Genomic DNA, 26223 nt, shown 5'->3' with positions numbered 1-26223 from the left:
CTCGTCTGGTGCTTCTCAGAGTCTCTGCATCTCAGCCTCCATGAACCCATCAGAGCGGAGGTCAGGCCAAAGAAGACTTCTTTCTGGCTTGTCCAGTAAGCAGGACAAACATTGCACCTCCAAGTGCCTTATGGTCCCCTTTTATAAAATGGGAAAACCATTTTTTTTTTAAATGTCTGTCAAATATTAGGAGTTTCTGAAAGAAAGGCCAAAAGAAAAAGTCCAAGCCACCTCCCTGAATCGCCTTCCTTACTCTTTTGATCTTTGGATGTTCCAGAAACCTCCAGGCTTCTGTCACAAATCCTTTTACTGCTCAGGAGGAAGTCACCACTCAATTGTAAGCAAATATATATCTACTTGATCCTGGTAGTGGTGATTATGTTATGGGACTGCTGCGTGCTCCCCAAACAGAAAACAACCATTTTGAGTCTCCTGGCCGTACTTAACCTCTGTGTAACTCTGTGCAAGTCCCCCATCTAGGCCTCAGTTTGATTAGCATTGTCAGGATACGACCACCCTCATCTTTATGACAGATACAGGCTGCTTATTATAGGTCGGGAACTATTGTAAAGAGTAAACTCATGTAGATTTCACAGCCACCCTATGCAATAGCTATATTATGATCCTATTTTATAGACAGGGAGACTGAGACACAGGAAAACTGAGTCACTTGTCAAGTCTCACAGCTGGCAGTTGGCAAAGCCCGGTCTTGACCCCAGGCAGCCTGGATCCAGAGTCCATCCCCTCACACAGAGTGCCATCTCTTGAGTCAAATATGGGAGGGCAGCACTTTGAATGAACTGACGCAGCGGAAGCAGTGAGCACAGAGACTGGCAATAGTAGGTGCTCAGTAAATGGCCTCTTTATTGGATGAACTCACTCCACACTCTGTGATTCATTCTGCCTTTCCTTTCAGAGGTCAGCCCCGGGAGCGTGGGGAAGGAGGGATCACAGCTGAGCTGGGCGATCGTGCTGGCCCAAGTACTGAATCGGCCAAGTCACAGAGTCATGCCTTTTATTTTTAAACACACACACACCTCCTCGGTGGTGGTGGCAAGTGAGGGTGGTGTCCTCTGCACTCTGGTTTGGGATCCGGCTAATTTAGGGGAGGGACTGAGGTGGGGCTGGAGAGGCTGTGGTCGTAGGCACTGGAAATTGGTCGTTCATAGCTCAAGCCATTTGTCTTTCTGATGGGGTCTCTCGCGTCCTTGCTCCGGCTGAACTTTCCTTGGCCCCAGGCATCGTGGCCAGCTGGCCCTTCAGAGAAGATGGCATCCCTCGAGCAGCTGCTCCTCCGGAGCCAGCTGACTCCCTGTAAGCCCTGCCCTGGCCCCAGCCTGCTGTTTCCTCTCTCATGGTCAAGGTGGTGGTAGCCTTGGTGGGGGCCTCAGACCAGAGCCAGCAGCGACCCGAGAATAGAGTGACAGAAGGCTGGGGGAGGAGGGGCTCGTCCTTGCAGCCTGCAGAAGCTGCTGCCGTTCGCCCACCTTCCTGCTCTTGCCGAGACGGTGACTCAGGCCCAGACCACTCCCTGGGGAGCCAGGATTTCAGCCACTATCAACTGTGCCTCCTACTCTCTGCTCAGCCCTCCCTCCCCCCACCACCCCGAACTCTGATCTTTGCTCAGCTGGAGATATCTGGAAGATGGCAGAGTGGGGGTAGACTGAATCATTCCAGGGTTCTCGCCACCCCCAGCTGGGGCCTGGGCCCATTCAGGCTCCATAGAAACAAATCCAGGAGGCCCAGTGAAGGCCAGGGAGGAGGTCGTAGGTTTTAGCTTCTTTCAGCTCTTCTTGGTGATGAACTGAAGGACTCTCCAAAGAAGGCAGGGCTTGAGAGATGTGCTGGGGTGACCAGGGGGATCCCCACCCAGCTGCCATCTGGGGCTGCCTCTCAGTCTCTGCCTCTGCCATGGAGGGGGTGGGGAAACAAAAGATTGAGAAACCCAGCAAATTGAAAAGGCACAAGAGCCGGTTTTGTAAATAGACATTACACAAGAGCAGGAGTTTTTTGGGAAAGGTTTTACTGAGACAGACAGAATTAGCCAACTGGCATCCTGCTGCTAATAGAGATATTTACTGTTTGAAAAAGTATATTTGTAGCTTTGGAGAACATCCTGTTGACTTTTCTTTATTGTGAAAGAAAATAGAACCCTTTCCCCCCCTCTTCCCCTTTCCCTCTGTACACAGAGAATTTTTTTTTTTTCTTTTCTGAGGTGGGGCTGGTTGGGGGTTGGAAAAGGGCAGGGCTGAGAGAAATGTTTTCTCCATTTTGTCCCCGAGACCAAAATATTCCTTCCCCTGCCCTCTGGTGCTCGTATTTATGGAATGGCGAGGAGAACCAAGTAAGGAAGCCCACTCCCTGGGTCGGGAGCTCACAGCCTTTCTGATAGCTTCCAGAGTTTAGAGGTTCTCCGGGGAGCGAGCCCCGTCCCCTCTCTGGACCTCTGCTGACCACCGCCCACCCCCCGATTCCAAGGGGAGAGCTGTGAGGACGAGGAGAAGGAGGACAGAAGTCTGGAAGCCCAGTGAGCCCCTCGTCCCGGAGCCCCAGCTGCGCCAGGGCAGCCGTGCTCTCAAGAGATGCTGCCTTGCTGTCCCTCTTGCTGCTGCTTCTGAGGATGTCTCTGTGGGGCCTTGAACCGCAGGATGAAACCCAGAGGTCGGGAAGACGAAGGGGCAGAAGAAGACTTAAGGTTGCTTTGCTCTCTCTCCACCCTTTACCACTTCAGCGGCAGAGAATCTGACCCCTCCGTCAGACCACCTGCCCAAGTCCTCTGGCAGAGCAGAGCACATTTGCCCTTTGGCAGCCTGAAGAAACCCAGGAGGCTCTTCTCCTTTCACGTTTCCTCTCAGTCTCTTTAAATGTGTTCCCTTGACCCATACGCTGCTAACTTGGCCAGGCTTTACCGCCAATGCCAAAGGCCAGCTCTGTTCTCTCGGTCTCCACTGAATGTACTTTGCCTTGACCCCGGCTGGTGCTTGTGGCTGGTGATGCCTTTTTAGGTTTTTATTATAACTAGATAAGGACTGGGAGACCAAGGACAATGATACTACCTTTCTTTGTTCTGTATGTAGCCTGATCTAAGAGTAGCTTTTTTCAGGAGCCCTAAATTAGACTGTGGTATTTGATAGGGCCCTCAGGGCAATGGTCTCATTTTACTCATTCATTTAATCATTCATTCCCTGCTTACTATGTGCATGAAACCAGACTATAAGCTCCATGAAATCATAGAATGAGTCTGCCTTATTCATCCTGAGATCCCTAATCCTCACGTAGTACTAGGCATGAAGGATGCCCTTAATACATAGTCACCGGCTGTTCATTCAGTAAAAGGTTGAAAATAGCACTGTGCCTAGTCCAGCACTTGCAGGAGATGCACGAAGCATAACCCTGAGTCCTGGAGGTGCTTGTGCGCTGTGATGAGAGGACAAGATGGGTACACATCGGAGTTAATTAACCTGCACTTTTTACCAAGTAGAGCTTACTCCGGTAATGAAAGGATGGCTCATTCTTGGGACATGCATTCACATAGTTCATCACAGCACGTCATAGGTGAACCAACTGGTCAGTTAATGCATGCTGAAAAGGCATTGATATAATTCAAAAGTCCACTCTTTATATCTTTCAGTAAACTGGAAACAGAAAAATATTTCCTTACTATTATTGGGTTGGCCAAAATGTTCTTTGAGGCTTTTCTACTATCATACAGAAAAAACCTAAATGAACTTTTTGGCCAACCCAATGGGAGGCTTCTTGGCTGAAACCAGGAGCCACCTTCTTGTTCTATAGCAGAAGATTAAGCTCAGAGATTCTTACTAAAGTCAGAAGCACTTTTCTACAATTTCTAGCCAATGCCATAATACAAGACAATAAATAGATATTAAATATTGGGGAAGAAGAGGAAAATCTTACAGTTATTTTAAAATATGACTATTTGGAAAACCTAGTTCTTTTTTTCTTGCCAGCCAAATTTCTTGGGCTATTAAGACCAGGTTAAACATATAGATGTGGTGACTGGTTATGGGGTAAATATTTAACACCCCATAGCTTTCCTGTGTACCAGGAAGATGAAGTGAAAAAGAGAATCCATTCATAGCATAACCAAAATATAAAATTCCATGGAATGCACTTAAGACATGTAGGGCAAAAAATTTCACCTTTAAGTGTTACTTTGGGATGTTAATATTTAACAAAATAAATGTAGCGGACCTATATGAAAAAACTCTTAAGGCCAAAAGAAATGATAAAAAGACTTCACCGACTGGAAACAAATGTTTTGACCCTAAACGAGCAAATCTAATATTTATAAAGGTGTAAGTTCTTCATAAGTTAATTTATAAATATAATGTATTTTCACTCCATGGCAAATAGATGGGGAAACAGTGGAAACAGTGACAGACTTTATTTTGGGGGGCTCCAAAATCACTGCAGATGGTGACTGTAGCGATGAAATTAAAAGACGCTTGCTCCTTGGAAGAAAAGTTACGACCAACCCAGACAGCATATTAAAAAGCAGAGACATTACTCTGCCAACAATGGTCCATCTAGTCAAAGCTATGGTTTTTCTAGTAGTCATGTATGGATGGCTACGAAAGCTGGACTATAAAGAAAGCTGAGCGCTGAAGCATCAATGCTTTTGAACTGTAGTGTTGGAGAAGACTTGAGAGTCCCTTGGACTGCAAGGGGATCCAACCAGTCCATCCTAAAGGAGATCAGTCCTGGGTGTTCATTGGAAGGACCGATGCCTAAGCTGAAACTCCAATACTTTGGCCACTTGATGTGAAGAACTGACTCATTGGAAAAGACCCTGATGCTGGGAGAGATTGGGGGCAGGAGGAGAAGGGGACGACAGAGGATGAGATAGTTGGATGGCATCACTGACTCAATGGACTTGAGTTTGAGTAAACTCCGGGACTTGGTGATGGATAGGGAGGCCTGGGGTCACAAAGAGTCGGACATGACTGAGCGACTGAACTAAACTAAATGTATTTTCAGTAATAAATACCCTGATTTAGAAGGGAGGATACATCACATGATTTTGAATTTCATGTTAAATCTGAAAACAAAGTTAAAGTAGCCACGAAATTACCTTAAAAAGAAATGTAATGAGAAGGATCTGCTTACTAGATATTGAGTTGTTATAAACCTAAATAATTAAACCTGTGTTGTTTGAAAGAGAGTGAACCTTCTTGTGGTATAGAGTGGAAATGTTTAACACTAATAAAATGATTTTTCAAAGACAGATTAATTTTTTTTTGGCAGGGGGAGGACTTCCCTGGTGGTCCAGTGGTTAAGACTTTGCCTTCCAATGCAGGGGATGCAGGCTCGATCCCTGGTTGGGGAGCTGTGATCCCACATGCCTCATGGCCAACTTAAATAAACAATATTGTAACAAATTCAATAAAGACTTTAAAAATGGTCATTTAAAACAAAAATCTTTTTTAAAAAATTTTTTAAAGATTATTTTTTTAAATCATGTTAAAGCAACTGGCTAACCATACACTCAAACTCTACATGGAGTGAAGATTTAAATATGAAAAACAAACCACTAAAATTCATTTGGAAATGCAAGGGACACAGAATAGCCAAAACAGTCTTAGCAAAGAAGTACAAAGTTGGAGGACTTCCTCTTCCCAATCTCAAAACTTACTACAAAGCAGCAGTAATTAAGACAGTGTAGTACTAGCATTAAGGTAGATATGCAAATCAATGGAATAGAATTGAGTCCAGAAGTAAACCTTTACACTGATGGTCTGTTGATTTTTAACAAGTATGACAGGACAGTTCAACGGAAAAGGAAAGTCTTTTCAACCAACAATGCTGGGATAACTGGATGGCCCCATGCAAAACAATGAAGTAGGACCCTTACCTACACTATGTACTGAAGTTAGAAAGGATCTAAGAACTGAAACTAGAACACTCTAAGTAAAGAAAACGTAAATATGAATCTTCATGACCTTGGATTTGGCAAAGAATTCTTAGATACAAAAACCAAAACCACAAACAACAAAAGAAAACATAGATTCGGCTATTTTAAAATCTAAAACTTTAATTCTTCAAAGGACACCATGAAGAAAGTGGAAAAAAACAAATCACAAGTGACAGAAAATATTTGCAAAACATATATCTGATTAGGGACTTGTACCCACAACTCTTACAACTCAACAGTTGTAAGAACTCTTACAACTCAACAGTTAAAAGAACTCAACAGTTTAAAGAACATCAGGTTTTTAAATGGGCTAACAATTTGAATGGATGTTTCTCCAGAGAAGATACACAAATGACTAATAAACACCAGAAAAGAGGCTCAACATCGTACTCATACATTTGACAACATGGCTAATCCTTGAAAACATTTTGCTCAGTGAAAGAAGCCAGCACAAAAGGCCACATGTTATATGATTCTATTTATGTGAAATATCCAGAATAGGCAAATCCTTAGAGACTGAAAGTGTCTTTCTGCTACACTACAAGATGGCTCAGTTCAGTCTCTCAGTTGTGTCCGACTCTTTGTGACCCCATGAACCACAGCACACCAGGCCTCCCTGTCCATCACCAACTCCCGGAGTCCACCCAAATCCATGTCCGTTGAGCTGGTGATGCCATCCAACCATCTTATCCTCTGTTGTCCCCTTCTCCTCCTGCCCTCAATCTTTCCCAGCATCAGGGTCTTTTCAAATGAGTCAGCCCTTCGCATGAGGTGGCCAAAGTATTGGAGTCTCAGCTTCAGCATCAGTCCTTCCAATGAACACCCAGGACTGATCTCCTTTAGGATGGACTGGTTGGATCTCCCCGCAGTCCAAGGGACTCTCAAGAGTCTTCTCTAACACCATAGTTCAAAAGCATCAATTCTTCAGCACTCAGCTTTCTTTTTAGTTCAACTCTCACATCCATACATGACCACTGGAAAAACCATAGCCTTGACCAGACAGACCTTTGTTGACAAAGTAATATCTCTGCTTTTTATTATGCTGTCTAGGTTGGTCATAACTTTCCTTCCAAGGAATAAGCCATGGCTGCAATCACCATCTGCAGTGATTCTGGAGCCCAGAAAAGTAAAGTCAGCCACTGTTTCCACTCTTTCCCCATCTATTTGCCATGAAATGATGGGACTGGATGCCTTGATCTTAGTTTTCTGAATGTTGAGCTTTAAATGGTGAATGACTGCTAATAGATACAGGGTTTCCCTTTGGGTGATAAAACTGCTAATAGATAGGGGGTTTCCCTTTGGGTGATGAAAATGTTCTAAAATTAGTTAGTGGTGGGAATTCTTTGGCAGTCCAGTAGTTAGGACTCTGCTTTCACTGCCAAGGGTGCAGGTTCAATCCCTGGTCTGGGAACTAAGATCCCACAAGCTGCACAGCATGGTCAAAAATAAAATAAAATTAGTGGTGAGGGTTGTACAAGACTGTGAATTGTGCACTTATAAAAACACCAGTATAAAACACCAAATTGTACACTTAGAATGAATCTTATAGTATGTGAATTTCATCTCATAAAGTTGTTATTTAAAATTAATAAAGCAGGTTCTAAGTAGAGGTGACAGGTTGTGGGATTTGTGAGAGAGAAACTAGGTATATATAGTATAATGTATCTATAATATATAGTACATTATACATTATAATGTGTAATATTATGCATCTAGTTTTATCTCCCTTACAAATCCTACAAGAAACACAGGTGATTTTTTAAAAATCGTGAATCTACAAATTCAAGGAATATAGAAGAGACATCAACAACACTTGGTTTTCATTCGTTTCTATGCATATTTTGATTTCTTTTTTTTATTTCTTCTGTGATTTGTTGGTTATTCCGAAGCATGTTGTTCAGCCTCCATATGTTGGAATTTTTAATAGTTTTTTTTCTTGTAATGGACATCTAATCTTACTGCATTGTGATCAGAAAAGATGCTTGGAATGATTTCAGTTTTTTTTTAATTTACCAAGGCTAGATTTATGGCCCAGGATGTGATCTATCCTGGAGAAGGTTCTGTGTGCACTTAAGAAAAAGATGAAATTCATTGTTTTGGGGTGAAATGTCCTATAGATATCAATTAGGTCTAACTGGTCCATTGTGTCACTTAAAGTTTGTGTTTTCTTGCTAATTTTCTGTTTAGTTGATCTATCCATAGGTGTGAGTGGGGTATTAAAGTCTCCCACTATTACTGTGTTATTGTTAATTTCCCCTTTCATACTTGTTAGCATTTGCCTTACATATTGCTGTGCTCCTGTGTTGGGTGCATATATATTTATAATTGTTACATCTTCTTGGATTGATCCTTTAATCATTATGTAGTGTCCTTCTTTGTCTCTTTCCACAGCCTTTATTTTAAAGTCTATTTTATCTGATATGACTATTGCTACTCCTGCTTTCTTTTGGTCTCCATTTGTGTGAAATATCTTTTTCCAGCCCTTTGCTTTCAGTCTGTATGTGTCCCTTGTTTTGAGGTGGATCTCTTGTAGACAGCATATATAGGGGTCTTGTTTTTGTATCCATTCAGCCAGTCTTTGTCTTTTGGTTGGGGCATTCAACCCATTTACATTTAAGGTAATTATTGACAAGTATGATCCCGTTGCCATTTACTTTGTTGTTTTGGGTTCAAGTTTATACACCTTTTCTGTGTTTCCTGTCTCGCCAAAAAAGAAAAAGACCCTATTTTTAAAGCAAACTTCATATATATTTTTTATAATCTTTGTGATTTTGTTTTGTTTGTTTTTTTAATACTGTGTTTTTGAGAGTCTAACCTCTACTCTAGATTTTTAATCTTTGCTTTTTGGTATTTGTTATCAACAACACTTGGGGTTTAGAATGCAGTTACATTGGGTAATGGACTTGGCATTTCCCAGGAAGCCAGATCGTGAACTAGCATTCTGAAAAACCAAGAACTTCCGTCATAAAATCCTCAAAGGTTCGGGAATTGGTGGCCCTGGACACCTCTAGAAGCAAAGCAAAGCCAAACACTCAGGTTAGGAAGACTGGTTGAAAGCTGCCTATGAAAAAGGTGAGAGTCCTACCATCTCCTCCCCAAGTCCATTTCCCCAGAGGCTGTCCCCACCTCACCCTAGCAGAAGAATCAAGGGGCTACACCCTGAAGAGTGTGAAGCAGAGAGTTTCTCTATGAGGGCACACAAAGGTGGATTTACTGGGTGAAACTAATAAAGCTTCGGCTTCAGGGCCCCTTGCTTACATGGACTTTGTCCAGGGCCCTGGTAGGAAACCTAGCCATGTGTACAAATGATCCTATTTCCATAAACTTCGGAAATGTATTTATGCTGCTCTCAGTTAAGCTTACCTCTGCCTTCCTTTCTTCCGTCTTCTTTTTCTTACTAATTTTTTTAGTACGGTTGGTTTGCAATGTCGCGTTAGTTTCTGCTGTACCACAAAGTGAGTGAGTTGTGCAAACACATGTAGCCCCTCTTTTAGATTCTGTTCCCACGTAGGTTGTGTGTGTGTAGGTTCCCATGTAGGTCAGTCACGTACAACTCTTGGTGACCCCGTGGACTGTGGCCCACCACGCCCCTCTGTCCATGGGATTTTTCAGGCAAAAATACTGGAGTGGGTTGTCATTTCCTATTCAGGGGATCTTCCCAACCTAGGGATCAAACCTGAGTCTCCTGCATCTCCTGAATTGGCAGGCGGGTTTTTTGTTTTTTTTTTTTAACATTGAGCCACCTGCGAGGCCCCCCCTTACACATTATTACAGAGTATTGAGTAGAGCTTCCTGCGCTGCACATTAAGTCCTTATTGTTCAGTTATCTGTTTTTTTTTTTTTTCTTTTCAGTTATCTGTTTTATATATAGCGGTGTGTACATGTCAGTTTCCGTCTCCCAATTCATTCCTCCCTGATCCTTTTACCTTGGTGACCGTAGTTTGTTTTCTACATCTGACTCGGTTTCTGTTTTGTAAAAGGTTCTTCTGTACCATTTTTTTTAGATTCCACATAAAAACGATATCATTTGATGTTTGTCTTTGTCTGACTTCACTTGGTATTACAATCTCTAGGTCCTTCTGCTTCTATATACTACCCTTCATGTCAGGCAGCTTTAGAGTAGCCTAGACCTTTTTTGAGATGGGACAGGATTGGGGTAGGGGGATGTTGAATTGAGAGTTTGCTGTTTTGACTTCAGTTTGTAAGGAGATTTTTGGAAAACTTTAATAAACCAAGTGAGACATTACAGACTCCTATATTGGAAATACACAAAGGATATGCCTTTTTTTGTCATCTTCAATTTATTTTATAGTTAAAAGGAAAATTCGATAAAACACAAAACAAGTGACAAAGGGGAGCAATGAAATCATAGATAATATTCTGAAATCAAGTAAAGAGTAACAAAACAATGTCACATTGTACCGAAAGCTAGCAATTCATTAAGAGAATAAGATCAGTTTTAAATAGGAGTGATGATTATTTGATAATCCAGCTAATGAAGAGGAGGAGCAAATCATATGAACATGTTGCTAAAACATTTAAATTTCTAGTGGATTTAACATGAAAGACATAACAAAGAAAACATAAAACTCATGGTATGCCCTCCTACGAGGACATCAGTGACAAGCCAGTTTCTCTCATTAATTCAGAGAGCATTTAAGATTAGTCATTGTACAAGAGAATCTGAAATGTGCCCTGAAATCTTACAGTTTACTTATGAAAGAAACATGAGATTTTCATAAATTTTACAACAGTCCTAAAATTTATATTATATTTATATGTTACCAGTAAGCTGCATAAAAAAGCCTTTCTAAACTGTCAGTAATAAAAAACAAATTTCAATCAACGCCACTGGAAAAAAGGCTGAATTATCTTTCTTTTCTCTCTAAGAAAATGATTTATCAAGTCTGTGTCATATGAAGAGGCAATCATAGACTATGCAGCCAAAAAAAAAAAAAATGTAGAGAAATAAATATAAAGGTGTGTCAGGCAGATGATTAATAAAAATATTAGGTTATTCTTGATTTTCTGATGTTCATGTTATTTGTCAGGCTTTATAACTTGTAATTTATTATTCTCTTTTCTCTGTCTAAATAAACATTCACTTTCAGACCTATTTTTACATTTGCAGTTTTGGAATCTCTTTCTTTAAAAGGGTATGCAGAATTGTGTAAGCTTCAGGGCCACAGGTGAGGGCAAGACTTCATAGGGGATGAAGTGGATGAATGCATATAGAGTGCTGACACACCCCTTCCCCACATGCACACACACAGGGCCTCTTCTACTCCCTGAGATCCCAGAACAGTGAGCTTGGGTCTTTATATCCAGTGCATGGGCGTGGAAGAATCTTCTCTAGGGAATTTCACCTCCCTCAGAGAAAAGACCAGATACTGACATCAAGGATCCCCTACAAGATTTCTCAGCCAGATCATCCTACATAGTAGACTGACACTATTCATGTGCTCACAGCTGCCTTTTGGTTCCTAGTCATATATTCGAGAAGATAACTAAGAATTACTGTTCGTCCAAGGGACGTATTTAGTATGAAAAACGGAGACTAAAACAAACCATAAAAGCAACTTGAAGGGAAACTGAGACTCTAAAAGAAGAGGAAGCTCTTTTCAAAGCTCTCATTGAAAGTTTCAAATAAAGCATCTGATAAGTAAAAACAGGTTCCTCTTTTTTGAAAAAAGACATCCTGAAAATTAGGAAGAGCTGTTGGAAATGAAAAACATGATAGCAGAAGTGAAAATCTCTTTAGAAATATTAAAAGATAAGGAGACATTGAAAAAAAAAAACCAGGGAAATTAGAGGACCAACCAAGGTCAGCATCAGAATTATTTCAGAAATTTTTTAAAAAGGCAAACAGAAAATGGGAGTGGGTCAACAACAACAAAGTCTCCTTTAATCCAAAAACTAAAGATTATAAATGGCCAACCTGACAGAGTCCTGTGAATACCTCAGCACAATGGATGAAAACACCACAAGGTACATTGTTGTGAAATTCTGTACTGCAGAGGATGCACATCTGATCCTTGAAGCTTGCATGAAGAAAATAAAAAGCAGATCCCTTGAAAAGGTTTGGGAATTGGAGTGACTTCAGACTTCACCACCGAAATGGTACTGGGAAAAGAGAAGCCAAGGAACCAGTGCCTTTGAGATTCTGGAAGAAGTCGTTCCCAGCCTATAATTCTATACCCAGTCCAACTAACTATAGCGTGAGGATAGGATAAAAAGAGTTTGGGTTGTGCCGTATCAGAAATGATCTCCAGGACTTCTTTGGTGGTCCAATGGCTAAGACTCCACACTCCTGATGCAGAGGGCCCAGGTTCAGTCCCTGATCAGAGAACTAGATTCTACATGCTTCAGCTGAAACCTGGCACAACCAGATAAATACATTTTAAAAAATTATTTCCCTCACAACTTTGCCCACCCAGATGAGGAGTAAAGCAAGAAAGGGGAAGACCCAGAGTCCAGGTGGAGAAGCTCCTAAGAGAGGCCAGAGAAATCCCTGTGAAGATGGTGATGGGAGAGCCCAGGAGCAGAGGCAGTCCATCCAGACTAGGTTCAACGCTCCAGTAGAGACTTTCAGGAAGGGAAGATGATAGAATACCTAATTCAAGGGAATGTACTGAGTAGATTTAGACAATTGAAAGAGGATTAGGGCTAAACATAGAAAATTAAGCATGTGAAAGTAAAAACTATTTTTAGGGAAACTTATGCAGTGTTCTGAGTTCTATGTTGCTGTGTAACAGATTATCTCCCCCCCTACCCAAACAGTGCCTCCCAACAATACCAGTTTCTGATTGTCAGGAATTTGGGAGTGGCTCAGCTGGGGAGTTTGGCTCAGGAACTCTGCTGTCTCCTGAAGATTTGGCTGAGGCTGAACAGTCTGCTGGCTGCCACACGCAGGAAGGAAAACAAATCACATTATGTTCCTAATAGTGCATTTCATATGAATCTAACCAGATCACAGTATAACTCTATTGAGAAGACAAGAGTTGCAAATATGCCTTTGGTAATAGGGGTGAAGACCCAAAAGAGGTGCATGTGTTTGTTTAGTTAAATCTTCTTCCACGATAAAAAGTCAATAGCTAGGCCTGAAACCTAATGATCAAAGAGGGGCAATGCTCACATTTTCTATTTAAAGATGCAAAGGTACACATCAAACAACAACAACAAAAAAAAAGAACAGCCAAGTTAGAAGGCTCATCTCAAGTGATTGAGATTGGGGAGCCTAGAACCTAATGTTTTGCTTAGCAAACATTGTTCCCTTGTTAACAATGCACATGTATAGCTTTGATAAGAGCAAAGCTTAAAGAGGAAGTCATAAAAGTAATAAAGTAAATCTAGATGAATTTTTCTGTGTTGGGGTGGAGGAGGTAGGTCTTTGTAGGATATCAAAAGAAGAAAATGTAAAGGAAAAAGATAGACTTGGTCATTTCGACTTCATACTAATTAAAAGCCTCTACGTTAAACACACACACCTATAAAATGGAAAGGGAAATAGTAAGCCAGGAAAATAATCCTAATACACTGTCCAAAGTGCTGGTGGCAAAATATAAACTATTTCAGTCCTTTAAAAATATGTAAACTGTTTCAATCTGTCTCAGGGTCCATTTGGCAAGTGAATCATAACCTTGAACCTGCAGGTATCCTTTGACCCAGCGATTCCAACTAATTGTAACTAACCCTTGATGTGCCCAAAGATTTAGCCATTCATTTTCATTTTCAAGAGAAGAAAAACTTGAAGCAGTTGAAATGAACAGTGAGTGAGTGATGTGAGTACAAAAGGAAAACTAGTGGTACAGTTGATTAATGAAACACTAGTTAGCTCTTAAAATCAGGCTAATTATTATACAGAGTGAAGTCAGAAAGAAAACAAATGTCATATTGTAACACACACATATGGAATCTAGAAAGATGGTGCAGGGCAGCAGTGGAGAAGCTGATGTAGGGAACACGGGGGTGGGGGGAAAGACGAGGGTGAATGGAGACAGTAGCATGGAAACATGTACATTACCACATGTAAAATAGCCGGTGGGAATCTGGTGAATGACTCGGAGCTCAAACCAAGGCTCTGTGACAACCTAGAGGGGTAGGATGGAGTGGGAGGGAGGGAACGTATGTATACCTGTGCTGATTCATGTTGAGGTATGGCAGAAGCCAACACAATATTGTAAAGCAGTTATCGTTCAATTAAAAACAAATAATATAAATTAATTAAACATAAATAATAAAAAAAGAAAAAGGCCAATGAAAACTAAATTGGCATATAAAAACACTCCTGATATATGGTCCCTTTATTTTTTAAAAGTTGTGTAAGTAATGTATCTACTGTACACGTGTGCACACTCATGTACACTGAGGTTTGAGGTAGTACTTTTTCTCTGGGATTTTGTGTGTTTGTATCTGTGTTGTGTTCTTCATAGTTTTCCAAGTTTTTGACACTGATCAGGTGTTATTTTTATAGTCAAGAAAAAAAAGTAAGTTTTTTCTTAAGTTTATTTGAGAAATAGGGGAAGTGCAAAGAAGAGAACAGTAATCATATTCTCACCACCCGGAATTAACTACTAACATTTGGCATATCTGCTTCAAGCTTTGTTTTCTTTTGTGTTTTTGTTTTTTTTCCTGCAAATGTTAAAATATAATTAACACCAAAACATTAACCTTGGTTGTCTTTCAATAGGAGACTGTGGGCTGTTTGGGGTTTTTTCTTTTTCTTTTCCTCCTCTTTCTCTCTCTCTTTTTTTCTCTCTTCTCTTTTCTGTATTTCTGAAGTTTTCTCTGATGAACATGTTTTACTTTTTAAAGAGATGAACTGTAATCAACTGTAAAAGGTAGAATATTTTTAAATGCCAAATAAAGTCATCGACATTTCAAAGAAGGTCAACAAAGTTTGAGACTCAGAACAGCTTTTATGAAACCAGGAGAAGGGAAGGGTTCCCTGTGGGTGGGGTGGCTGTATGTTCCAGTTGCCCCAAGTTTTATACCTTTTGCCCTGATGAAATTGTAAGTGACAGTGTTGACGCTTAAAAAAAAAAAAGGACGTCCCACTTTGGGACAGGGAGTTAGGATTTGGAGAACAAATGAACAGCCACTCGGCTGAACCAGGGTGGCAGTTGTATTGGCTGAAAGAGAAAGGAAGCTAAACGGCAGAGCGAGACTGTGTCATGGAGGCACAGTGGCTGCTGGTTTCGGGAGTTCCTTCACCAGTTCTGAGGCTGGTGCCGGAAATGCACACAATGAGCACCTTCTTGTCCAGAAAGCAAGGAAGTGCTAACAGAACACACACACGGACGTGGGTGTGTCAGAAGGCACAGGGGCCAACTAGAGCAGCTCCCGAGGCTGGGACAGCCGGACGAACAAATAAAGTAGTATTGGATTATAACTCATACAAAGTAAACGTGCACTTATACTGATACAAATGACTGAATAAATAAACAAACGAAGAACAGAACTCTCCCGTGCAGAATCCCAAATAACTCGTGCCAGTACTCTGCCCTCCAGGAGGTGGAGTATTACTCCTCCTCAAGTATGGGCTGTGCCTGGCGGCCTCCTTCCAAAGAGGGGAGGGGGCATTCCAGGGCGCGGGGGTGGGAAGTGACCGTAGAGTGGAGAATCCTGGAAAACACTGCTTCAGCCCCGTGACCGAGGCTCCCATCACCTGTAAGAAGGCGCTTTGAAAGACTTGCCTGGCAGTCCAGTGGTTCAGACTGCACCTTCAGTGCAGGGGCTGCCATGGATCCCTGGTCGGGGAGCTGAGATCCGACATGCCTCAAGGCCAAAAAAAAAAAAAAGATAGAAGCAATATTGTGTACAAAGTCAGTAAAGAATTTTTAGAAAATTCCAATGGTAAATTTTTTTTTTTAGAAAGCTATCCGTGTGGCGAGAATGGCTCTTTTACTTCTTCCCCTCATAACCAGTAACCCCAATCCAGTCATGAGAAAAAGAGCAGACAAACCCCAACCGAGGGACCGTCTATAGAATACTTGACCAGCACTCCTGAAAATGGTCAGGATCATCAGAAAACAGGGAAGGTCTGAGAAAAGATCAGGAGGAGGCTAAGGAGACTTGACAACTAAATGGAATGCAGCAGCCTGGCTGCGATCCTGAACTTCAAAGGACCTGAGGTCAAACCTAAGGGAATCTGAGTAAATCTCAGGCTTGGCTTCTCAATTGTAATAAATACACCATACAACTGAAAGAGGTTAATAATAAGGGAAACTGGGTGTGGAATATATGGAGTTAGGGACTGTCCTCACAACTGTCTGTAAACCTAAAACTTTTAAAAGTAACTTTTTTTTTTGTCTTTTTTTTTTATTAGTTGGAGGCTAATTACTTCACAACATTTCAGTGGGTTTTGTCATACATTGATATGAATCAGCCATAGATTTACACGTATTCCCCATCCCGATCCCCCCTCCCACCTCCCTCTCCACCCGATTCCTCTGGGTCTTCCCAGTGCACCAGGCCCGAGCATAAAAGTAACTTTTTTTTAAAAGAAAAGCATTCTTCAGGCAGGGAGATGGCTTTTGAAGAGGTGAACTGAAACCTGATCAGAATTGAATGATAGAGTTGTAGGTGATTGTCAGTTGCTGACGGTGAGATTACAGAGACCTGGCTCCGTCCACACAGTGCATGGAGCCTGTCATTTGTGTAGACGCACCCCTTTGAGCAGCAGTCTCCTTCTCCTGATAACACAGTCCTCTTTTCGTTTCCTGTCTCATAACCATGAACCCTTTGTAAAATCCATAGTATTTTAAGATGAGGTATTGTGGGCAGATGGTTTTTCCTAGTTTGTTCAAATACACGTGAAGGAATGTGTTCGTGTGAAAGAGTATTACACTGAGTAGCTGAGAGAAATATGAACAAATCGAGGCCCTGACAGTTTGTTCTGCGTCCTGTCGTCGCGTGACCCTGGGCTCGTCACTGCGCCCCTCCATATCTCCTCCATCCACCAAATGAGAGGGTTGAACTGGAAAAATTTCTATGGCAACTCGCAGCTCTAAAAATACAGTGATTCTAAATTAAGATTTAGAGAGAGAGAGGCTGTGGCACCACAAATAATGGAATCGAAGTTCCTAATTCCTTTTGTCTCTAGTTGGTAGTAATGTGTGTGTGTTAGTCGCTCAGTCACGTCCGACTCTTTTGCAACCCCTTGCACTGTAGGCTCCTCTGTCCATGGGATTTCCCAGGCAAGAATACTGGAGTGGGTGGCCATTCCCTTCTCCAGGGGATCTTCCCAACCCAGAGATTGAACCCAGGTCTCCCGCACTGCGGGCAGATTCTTCATGAGAACCACCGGGGAGGCAGTAGCACTAGACGCCAAGTTAGCGTCACTTTGCCGACTGCTCTGAGTCGTGTTTAGCATTCTCATCCTGCTCCCCACATTCTTGGAAGGGAGGTTCAGTGTAGAATTCAAGTTTTAGATAAGCTGAAAGGGCCATCTAGTCCAACTCCTTTGTTTTATAGTTTGTCTAAGAAACTAGCCAGAGGCAGAGACTGGGGTTTCTGATTCCTGGTCTTGAGCTTTTTATAGGCCTTATGCTTGCCACAGAGCAGGATCAGTCCTTTTGCAATGCCACCAGGACCTCATTTGCACTGTTACCAAAATGAAATGGTCCTTGAAGGCAGTGTCTTGCTGTCCAAAACTGTTGTGTCAATCAGCTTGAGTCCCTGATCTGGGGAAAAGTAACTGGGAGGAGGGGGGGAGGAGTCTAAGGCTCTCCTCTTAACCTGTCTTCTTCAGGTCTGCGAAAGGGAAATGGCAATTTCATTTTTTTCCCCTTTCCTTTTCAGTTCCATCGCTTCCCTTCCCCTGGTAATGACACAGCCAGAGCTGATTTGTTTACGGAAGCCACGTGAATGAGCCAGCCCCCAAAGGGTTAACACTCCCAAATTACGGGGCTGGGTTAACAATAAACAGGATGTCCTCCAGAAATTAAATTTAAACCACTGTGACTCAGGCTAGCCCATCCTCTCAACCAGATCGTTGTCTGGGGTTATTATCGGTGGCTAATTATACCATTGGGTTTAGTGGCAGTGTTGGTCAGCGCGGGCCAGGAGAAGTTGGGCTCCGGGAGAGGGGTGTGTGTGAGGTGGGGTGAGGGACGCGGTGGGAGCGGGAGGTTTGAATGGAAGGGACCACTGGTCCTGAGCCTGGAAGGAGAGTGTTGAGGGGGGTCCAACCCGCACCCCGAGGGCTCTTCCCTGAGCTGATCCCAGCCAGGAAGGCTCCCCTCCCTCCTGCCTGGGTGGGAGAAGCCTGTGCTTCTGTAGCTGTTGGGTTGCACTGTGGCTTCTTTAATTCTCAGAATTGTAGGATCATAGAATTTTCAGCACCTGAAGGTAGCTTGTAGACTCCCAGTTTAACCCTCTGGTTTCCCAGAGTCGGAGATTAAGTCCTGGCACAGTCCTGGTGAAGGGCAGCCTGTCCGTGAGGGGGAGGTGGGGTTAGACTCCTCTACCATGACCTTCCTCCCGTCAGGGCAAGCTGTCTTCCATTTCCAGGTGGACAGCCTGAGGGGCAGAGCTTCCCAGCAAGTTCGAGCCAACCTTGAGCTGAATTCAGATTCTTCACCAAGCTAGCTTTATTTAGATGTTGTCAGTTTTTGCGGGACATAACCCAGCCTGACTGATCCTTAATGCCCCTGCAATTTGTCATCTCTCCCCAGCCCCACAAGAAGCGCTCCACGGTTTCAGAATTTCCCTGGTGGTCCAGTGACTAAGACTCCGTGCTCCCAATGAAGGGGGCCCGGGTTCAACCCCTGGTCAGGGAACTAGATCCCACATGCTGCAACAAAGACCCAGTGCAACCAAATATATAAATAAATATATATATATTTTTTAATCAGCTTTAAAAAAAAAGAAGAAGCAGCCCTCCACAGTGTGTCTATAGAAAAATAGGGAAACACCTACTACAGATGAGAGTGGGTTTTTTGTTTGTCTTTTGTGTTATTTATTTGGGGGGAGATGATAGTGGGTTTTGTGGTGGTTTTTTAAAGGCATGTTTTCAAGGATGAGAACTGTCCAGGTGAGCCTGTGACCTCTCTGACCTAGCCACTCCCCAAAACGCACGGTTTGTAGTGACTGTCACTGTCCAGCGCCTCGCTTTTCCTGGCTTCACCTCTGCAGTCTGTTTAAACTGCAGACAGTAGTGCTCAGGGGCACCTCCATCTGCGTGCCCGTGGAGGACCGTTGCCCTGAAGCCCAGCCTGGCTGCTGATGGTCCTCCACCCACAGGCGTGTGGTGTGAGTACCCTGAGGTGAGGCACTGCTTCCAGCGGGGAAGTGGCCGTACCTTGTTGAATCTTTTCAGCCACGTCCTTCCCCGTTTCTCCTAACCTCCCTCTTTGTCTCTCTCTGTCTCTCTCACAGGATTCCTTTCAAGATTGGTCAGCCCAAGAAACAGATTGTCCCCAAAACAGTGAGTAACCAGTTCTTTGACTCCGAGACTCACACGGCCTTTGTATAGAACTGGAGCTTTGACTCAGCGGGTCCTGGGACTGGAGACGCAGAACCAGGCTCTTATTAAGCCCAGTCGCGTCGCTCTAGGACCTCAGGTAGGCGGGGGCTTGCAGGGCCCTCCTGTCCCAGGACACTTTATTCCCTCAGGTCAGCCTGGGCCCTGCCTCCTCCTTGGGAGGAGGAGGTAAGGACAGACAAGGTAAGGACGGACACCCTGCTTCTGAGCAGCCTGTCACTGAGGTCTGGTTGTGACAGTCTGCACTTTACTGACAGCATTCATGAAACTCACCAGGGACATGCCCCAGACCTATATCTCTGGCCTCCTCAGGCTGCGTAAAATCCCAAGGAGCCTCCCTGGGATGCCCAGGTCCCCTTCTCTCTGCTGCTACATTCATTCTTAGCCATGACCCAGAGCCACTCAGAGAAAGGATGTGATTGACTCCTGCCCTCTTATAAAATAGCAGAGACATCACTTTGCTGACAGAGGTCCATATAGTCAAAGCTATGGTTTTTCCAGTAGTCATCATGTTCAGGTGTGAGACTTGAACCATGAAGAATGCTGAGCACTGGAGAATTGATGCTTTTGAACTGTGGTGCTAGAGAAGACTCTTGAGAGTCCCTAGGATAGCAGGGAGATCAAACCAGTCAATCCTAAAGGAAATCAAGCCTGAATATTCATTGGAAGGACTGATGCTGAAGCTCTAATACTCTGGCCACCTGATGCAAAGAGCCAGGTCATTAGAAAAGACCCTGATGCTGGGAAAGACTGAGGGCAGGAAAAGAAGGGGACAACAGTGGATGAAGTGGTTGGATGGCATCATTGACTGAGTGGACATGAATTTGAGCAAACTCTGGGAGATAGAGAAGGACAGGGAAGCCTGACTTGCTACAATCCGTGGGGTCTCAAAGAGTCGTACATGACTTAGTGACTCATCAACAACAACCCTCTTGTAAGCTCACAGCTTTTATCCCCATTTTATCATCCCAACAGGAGAGGATGAAAACCTCGATTCTTAGGAAGTTGGGACTGTGGAACTTCTCTGCTAGTCCAGTGACTGGGACTCTGTTCCCACTGCAGGGGCGCAGGTTCAGTCCCTGGTCAGGGAACTAAGATCCCACGTGTCATGCCCTTAGAGTTTGTCCAGTCCAGCCTCCGGTTTTCCTGATGAGACCAGTGGCCATAGAGTTGTGACTTTCTAAGGTCTTAAACCTAATTCTGACAGAGCTGGAATTGGGACTCATGTCCAGGACTCTTGCCGTTGCTTTATGTGCTCTCACTTGGACTGTGAAGGCCTGAGATTTTGAAACTCTAGTGAGGAATGGCCTCTTCAAGCCCTCACCCACAAATCTGAGTAAGACTTAAAGGTAACTGTGAGCCCAGCACTTGTCAGCCTGCTGGAGGTGCTGCACTGTCTCGCCAGCCACTGGCGGTGCTTGTCTTAGTAACTTTGGCTCAGGACTCAGGACTGGGTTTGGCGGCAAGGGAAGTTCTGAGCACATCTGAGCACTGGCTTCATCTTTGGGAAATCCACCGTCAGGTCACTTAGGAGGAAATGGGCCTGCGTTAAAAGACCCCTCCTGTTTTTCAAGCAAACGCAGGCCAGGGACAGACTCAGAGCTTACCTCCCATGCAGAGGCTGAGCAGCTGTGGAGGCTGAGGCGCGGAGAATCTGGGCGTGCTGCAGCCGGCCACAGGAAGTAGGAAGGTGTGGCTTTGAGTCTCCAGAGTTTAATCCAGGGCAGATCTGAAAGGGAAGTGGTTTCGAGAAGGGTCTTTTATTCCCAGCACTCACTACCAAAAAACAAGCAAAGAAACAAAAATGTCTCCTAACATCCCAGCCTTTGTCAAAATAGCCTTTGTCCTCCATGGAAAAGTATAGACGAGAATGCAGTTTCTAGCTTCCTTGGCAGACTTCGTTGTTGGAAAGTCTCTGGGTCTTCTATTTGAGGCAATGGCCAGGACTCCCCAGACGAAGGGCAGATGGCAGACTCGGTGCCTGTGGATGGACCCGAGGCCTCCCTCTTCCCTCCCTAGAGTCCGTCGTGTTTGGGACAGAATTGTATTCCTCTCACTCCTGGCATCAGCTCCTCCAGACAGACTGGGTAGCACGGAGTGGATTTGTAAGCTTCTCTGTCTGGATTCCCATCCTGGCCCTGCCACGTGCTGGCTGTGAGTCTCAGCAAGTTCCTTACCCTCTCTGAGCCTTCGTTTTGGAGGGGGTTGTGTGGGTTTTTTTTTTTTTTGGTCAAGCCACCCTACTGCATATGAGATCTTAGTTCCCCAACCGGGGATCGAACCCCACCCCCTTCCTGCATTGAAAGTTTGGAGTTTTAACCACTGGACTGCCAAGGAAGCCCTTCTGATCCTTCATTTTCTCTTTGGTGAAGTGAGGATGTTACTCGCTCCTATGTCATTGACGTGTGATGTATCTCACAGGAGGAGCAGATGAAGCACTTAACCCAGTACCTGGCAGGCAGTGAGCTCTCGGCAAGTACTCACTACTAATGAGATGATAGCTGACGTGACTGCATAAACCACCAAGGGCCCAGCCTGTCCCAAACAGCTGGATTCCCCACTGCAACCAACTGGTCCAGTCACCTAGGCCTTCAGTCTCTCAAGAGGAAATCAGAGCCAACTCATGGCTTGGAATAGAGGCCTTTGCTTCCTCGACTCCCCAGAGGCACTGAATCTGTGTAGCAAGACCCTGCCTCTTTAGATTCTCCCTCCACCCCACCAGCCGCCTCCTGGCCCCCACACAGGCCCAGGCCGTGCAGTTGTCTCAGCATCTCTGGCAGCTGCCCCCGAACTCGGGTGACGCACTCTGTTTTTCCAGGCCCTCTCGGGGAGGGAACAGATGTGGCTGCCTGGGTTATTGGAAGTCGCGGCACCCTTGTCATGGGAAGAAGTGCTCATGTTATCTTCAGGGAGTTCCAGGAGTTTTCTTGGCTTGAGGCACCCAACCATCAGACACAAAGAAAGCTTTGTGCATTTGCCCTCCCCATTCTCCTGTGCCCAGGTTGTTAACACAGACCCCAGGATTGTCAAAGCTTTGGCTGGGAGGGTGTGTTCTATGCAGGGGCTGACCCCTGGGACAGAAATGGAAGGACGGGCACTCGCCCCCCTCCTACTTCTCAGCTTCTGCGTAATCCCCTCCCGCTGCCCCAGCCCATCGAGGAGCTGGAGTGTCTTGGTGCAGAAGAGAAACTGTACCTCCCTCTATAGCCGGGAAGATGGAAGACTTCATTCTTTTTTTTTTTAAGTATTTATTTATTTGGCCGCGCCAGGTCTTAATTGCAGCATGAGATCTTAGTTCCCTGCCCAGGGACTGAGCCTGGACTGCCCGCATCTGGAGCGTGGAGTCTTAGCCACTGGCCCACCAAGGATGTTCCAGACTTCAGCCTTTAAAGCAAGGCTTTCCCTGGGTCTCGCGCACACCCAGCGTCCCAGCTAGGCAGGCAGGCATTCTGGAAGGTCAAAGCAGATAGGAGTCACAGCAGGTTGATCCTTCCCTTGAGAACTGTTTCCACATACAAAGTGAAGGGACCCTTTGTAACAAATCTAAGAGAGGCTGCTTCCTGGAAGGGGAGTTTCTCAGCCGGCCCAGGGTTCCTGTTTCCTCAGCTCAGCTTCTAGCCCCAGGATGTGAGCCTGGTCCTGCCCAACGGGCCTCTCTGTCTTCCCCATGCATGTGAGTGGGCAGAAACTCTGCCCCGTACTCACTCAACAGCCACAGAACTCCTACCATGTGGCAGCCCGGCCCAGGCCCTGGAGACGAGCCGTGAGCCGCTCGGCCCCTCTGGCCACCCCGAGCCTCCATGAATGCCGAGGCGGTCTCGGCACTTGATCCTCCCAGCACTGACCTCGCCAGCCAGGCCCGACCCGTCGACGGTCGCACACATGTGTTTACACTTGCATTGTTGACTGGGGTCCAGTTGCCTTTTTGGCAAAGGCATCGGGCGTCCAAAGATGTTCAAACCTTTTGTGTTTGGCTCCTTTCCTCAGCACGGATGCACCTTGGAACGAGCCTTCAGTGTGTCCCTTGATCCCTTAAGCCATCGTCTGAGAGCCTGGAATCCGGGTGCTCTGCCTCCCAGATCTTTCCCTGGGGACCAGAGACCTCCGGAACAGTGAGCTCTGGAAGTAGCCCCAGGTGGCTGCCAGAGACAGGAGCTGAAGCATCCTCGACCTTCTCTTAGGCTGTCAGTGTGCAGAGCAAGAGCCCCGAGTTCCCACCCAACACACTTCTCTGCTTCCAGCGCAAGATCCCCAAGTTTCTCCTGAGCCAGCTGGAAACCTGCAGTCCTTCTACATGCAAGGACCAGCAGTGGCACCCAGGGAGACCAGGTTGTCTGACACCCCGCCCAGCACCCTGGGGATTGCACAAGAGCATGCTGCAAGCCAGGCCTTCACCTCCATCTCCCCCTTTCCCCCACCCCCACTCCCCGCCACCTCCCAGGGCCCCTCCTGTCTGCTCTTGATCTTCAGGAGAGCAAACTCCAGCCATGGTGACCTTCATTTCAATTACATCTTTTTGGCCAAAAAATGCCTGTAAGATGTGAAGACTCTGCTGGGGCACCAGTGACGAGGCTTTTTGTTTGTTTGGGGAGTTTGGGGGTTTTTTGTTTGTGCCAAGTGGCTTATGGGCTCTTAGTTCCCCGACCAGGGATTGAACCTGGGCCCTCTGCATTGGAAGTTCATAGTCTTAGCCACAGGACCAGTCACAGGCAAGTCCTGTGAAAGTAGTTTTGTTTTGTTTTTTTTAAAAAAAAAAAAGACCTGAACTAGGAGTCTGCATTCTAGCCCTGCTATCCCACAAATGATGCCCGGGTCCTGAAGTAAATCACTCCCTCTGGCAGCATGCTCCTCACTTATCACATGAAATCCTTGGCCTGGATGATGTCCTGCCAGTGTGTGACTGTGCTGAATTTACCTCCCTCCAGACGTGGAGCGTGAGGATAGTGTGGGGGAACAGCGCATGGGTCTCTGATGATAACTACAGATTTGCGTGCCTCACCTTTAACCGGTATGTCCAGTGACAGGATTTAGGGCTCTGCCTCGCAGGAGTCTCTGGGTGGCCACCAGGAAGGCCCTCTCGGAGGTCATGGCCTCAGTTCATCAGCTGGGGCTTCCCCCACTTTGGTAGCATGACAGTTTAGGGCACAGACCTGCGAGCCGAGCTGCCATGTCCGCATTCAAACCCTAGCCTCCCACTCAGTAGCGGTGTGACCTTGATCCCAGGGACCTCGGTGTGGTGAGGGCCCTCACACACCTGCCTGCCTGCCAAGTGACTGATGGAGGACAGGCCAGCTATGGGAACGTGCGGGGAGCAATTAGGCCTCCTTGGGAGAGGACGAAGCAGAGGCAAGACTCAGTCCTCCCGTGAGACTCCACTGGCCACTCTCCTGAGACCACTGCCTGGGCCCCACGTGACCGATGGGGAGATTCAGGCTCTAGAAGTGCAGGTGATTTTCCTCACTTCACCTGCCATGTCAGTCAGGGAATTGGGGTCCGGTCACACACCCGCTCGGTTTAAGTATCGAGGAAACCTGGTAACTCATCCAGAGTTTGGATAGCCTTGCTGAGTCTATGATGATATTTGTGACGGGTGCATCCCAGCTCACAGAGCAGTGATCCTGTGTCTTTCACCATCCACCTGAACCTCCCAGGCTCGGGACTTGTGAGGAAACCGGGTTGGGAGGGGACAGGGCCAGGATGAGACTCCAACCCGCCCGCTTTCCTCCAAGCCTGGGTGAGGAGTTTCTGTCACACTCTGAGCCCCTTACCTGCCTCCCCACCTGTGGGGAGGGGAGGGGTGTAGGGAGCACAGCCCAGCCTCACTCCCTGCGGGGTCAGACAGAGCTGAGACCTGCTGGTACCTGTCTGGCTGGCCCGCCTAGGAGGGGAGGCCTTCACCCTAAATCAAACAATTAATTTGGGAACACAAGGCTCCTGTGTCGTGAGCGGTGCTTGTGTGGACTGGATGGCATTGTTTTCCGCAGAAGGGGTGGCGGGGAGGGCGGGCCGAGAGTTTGGTAGGTGGCAGATTTTTTTCCAGCATGCTGTCAGTCTTCCAGTGACTGAGTTATCACTTCCTTTTCAGGTGGAGAGAGACTTTGAACGAGAGTATGGAAAACTCCAGCAGTGAGTGTCAGCCCCGAGAAGGGTGGGCGGGAAGGGGCTTCTGCTCAGAAAAGGGAAGAGTCTCCTGCCCAGTCTCGCTTCCCACATCACCTCATCCACTGCCCATCCATCCTGTCAGCACCCCAGGAGCCAGGGCAGCTCAATCCACCACTGGCCAGAAATTCTGCCCTGAGTGGTGGCTGCCTGAGAGTCGTTATCTCGTAGCCTTTGGGTGTGTGGGCTCACGCCAAGCTTGTAGTGGCCCTTCAGTCAGTAGGAACATCCTCGCAGAGCAGGGCCCCCCTCCTCCTCCTGGTGGGAGCCCCGAGTCCCACGCAGGGTGCGGCTCAGATGGGTGGGCGAACAGGGGCAGAGGCAGCCGGGCAATGCCAGGTTCCAGGCCCATTCCACTGCTTTGCAGGCTGGAGGAGCAGACCCGGCGTCTGCAGAAGGACATGAAGAAGAGCACGGACGCCGACCTGGGTAGGTGGCCCTGCCCCGCACTCAGCCAGGATGGGAGACGGGCAGTGGGGGTCGCCCTCCTCACTCAGTCCCCTGGGGCTGGCTTTGAAGAAGGTGCACTTAGCAGTCGCCCCACAGAAGTCCCCGAGAACTGGCACGAGGCCACGCTTCACTCAGCAGACTACCGCTCTCCGCTTTCCCTGCAACAGCAGCCGCCACCGGCGACGGGTGGAGGCCA

The 26223-nt window shown here is 45.8% G+C and overlaps 1 protein-coding gene across 1 annotated transcript in view; it reads left to right on the top strand.

Moving 5' to 3' along the window:
• Positions 1-26223, top strand: part of BIN3 (bridging integrator 3) — a 49977-nt gene that overhangs the window by 7793 nt on the left and 15961 nt on the right. The window contains exons 2-4 of the mRNA XM_043453488.1: positions 19313-19361; positions 25504-25544; positions 25945-26006. Of these exons, the coding sequence (XP_043309423.1) occupies positions 19313-19361; positions 25504-25544; positions 25945-26006 (152 nt within the window). The remainder of the gene's footprint in view (positions 1-19312; positions 19362-25503; positions 25545-25944; positions 26007-26223) is intronic.

The sequence above is a fragment of the Cervus canadensis genome, chromosome 30, assembly GCF_019320065.1.
Source record: "Cervus canadensis isolate Bull #8, Minnesota chromosome 30, ASM1932006v1, whole genome shotgun sequence".
Taxonomy (NCBI): domain Eukaryota; kingdom Metazoa; phylum Chordata; class Mammalia; order Artiodactyla; family Cervidae; genus Cervus; species Cervus canadensis.
This window is presented reverse-complemented; position numbering and strand designations above follow the sequence as displayed.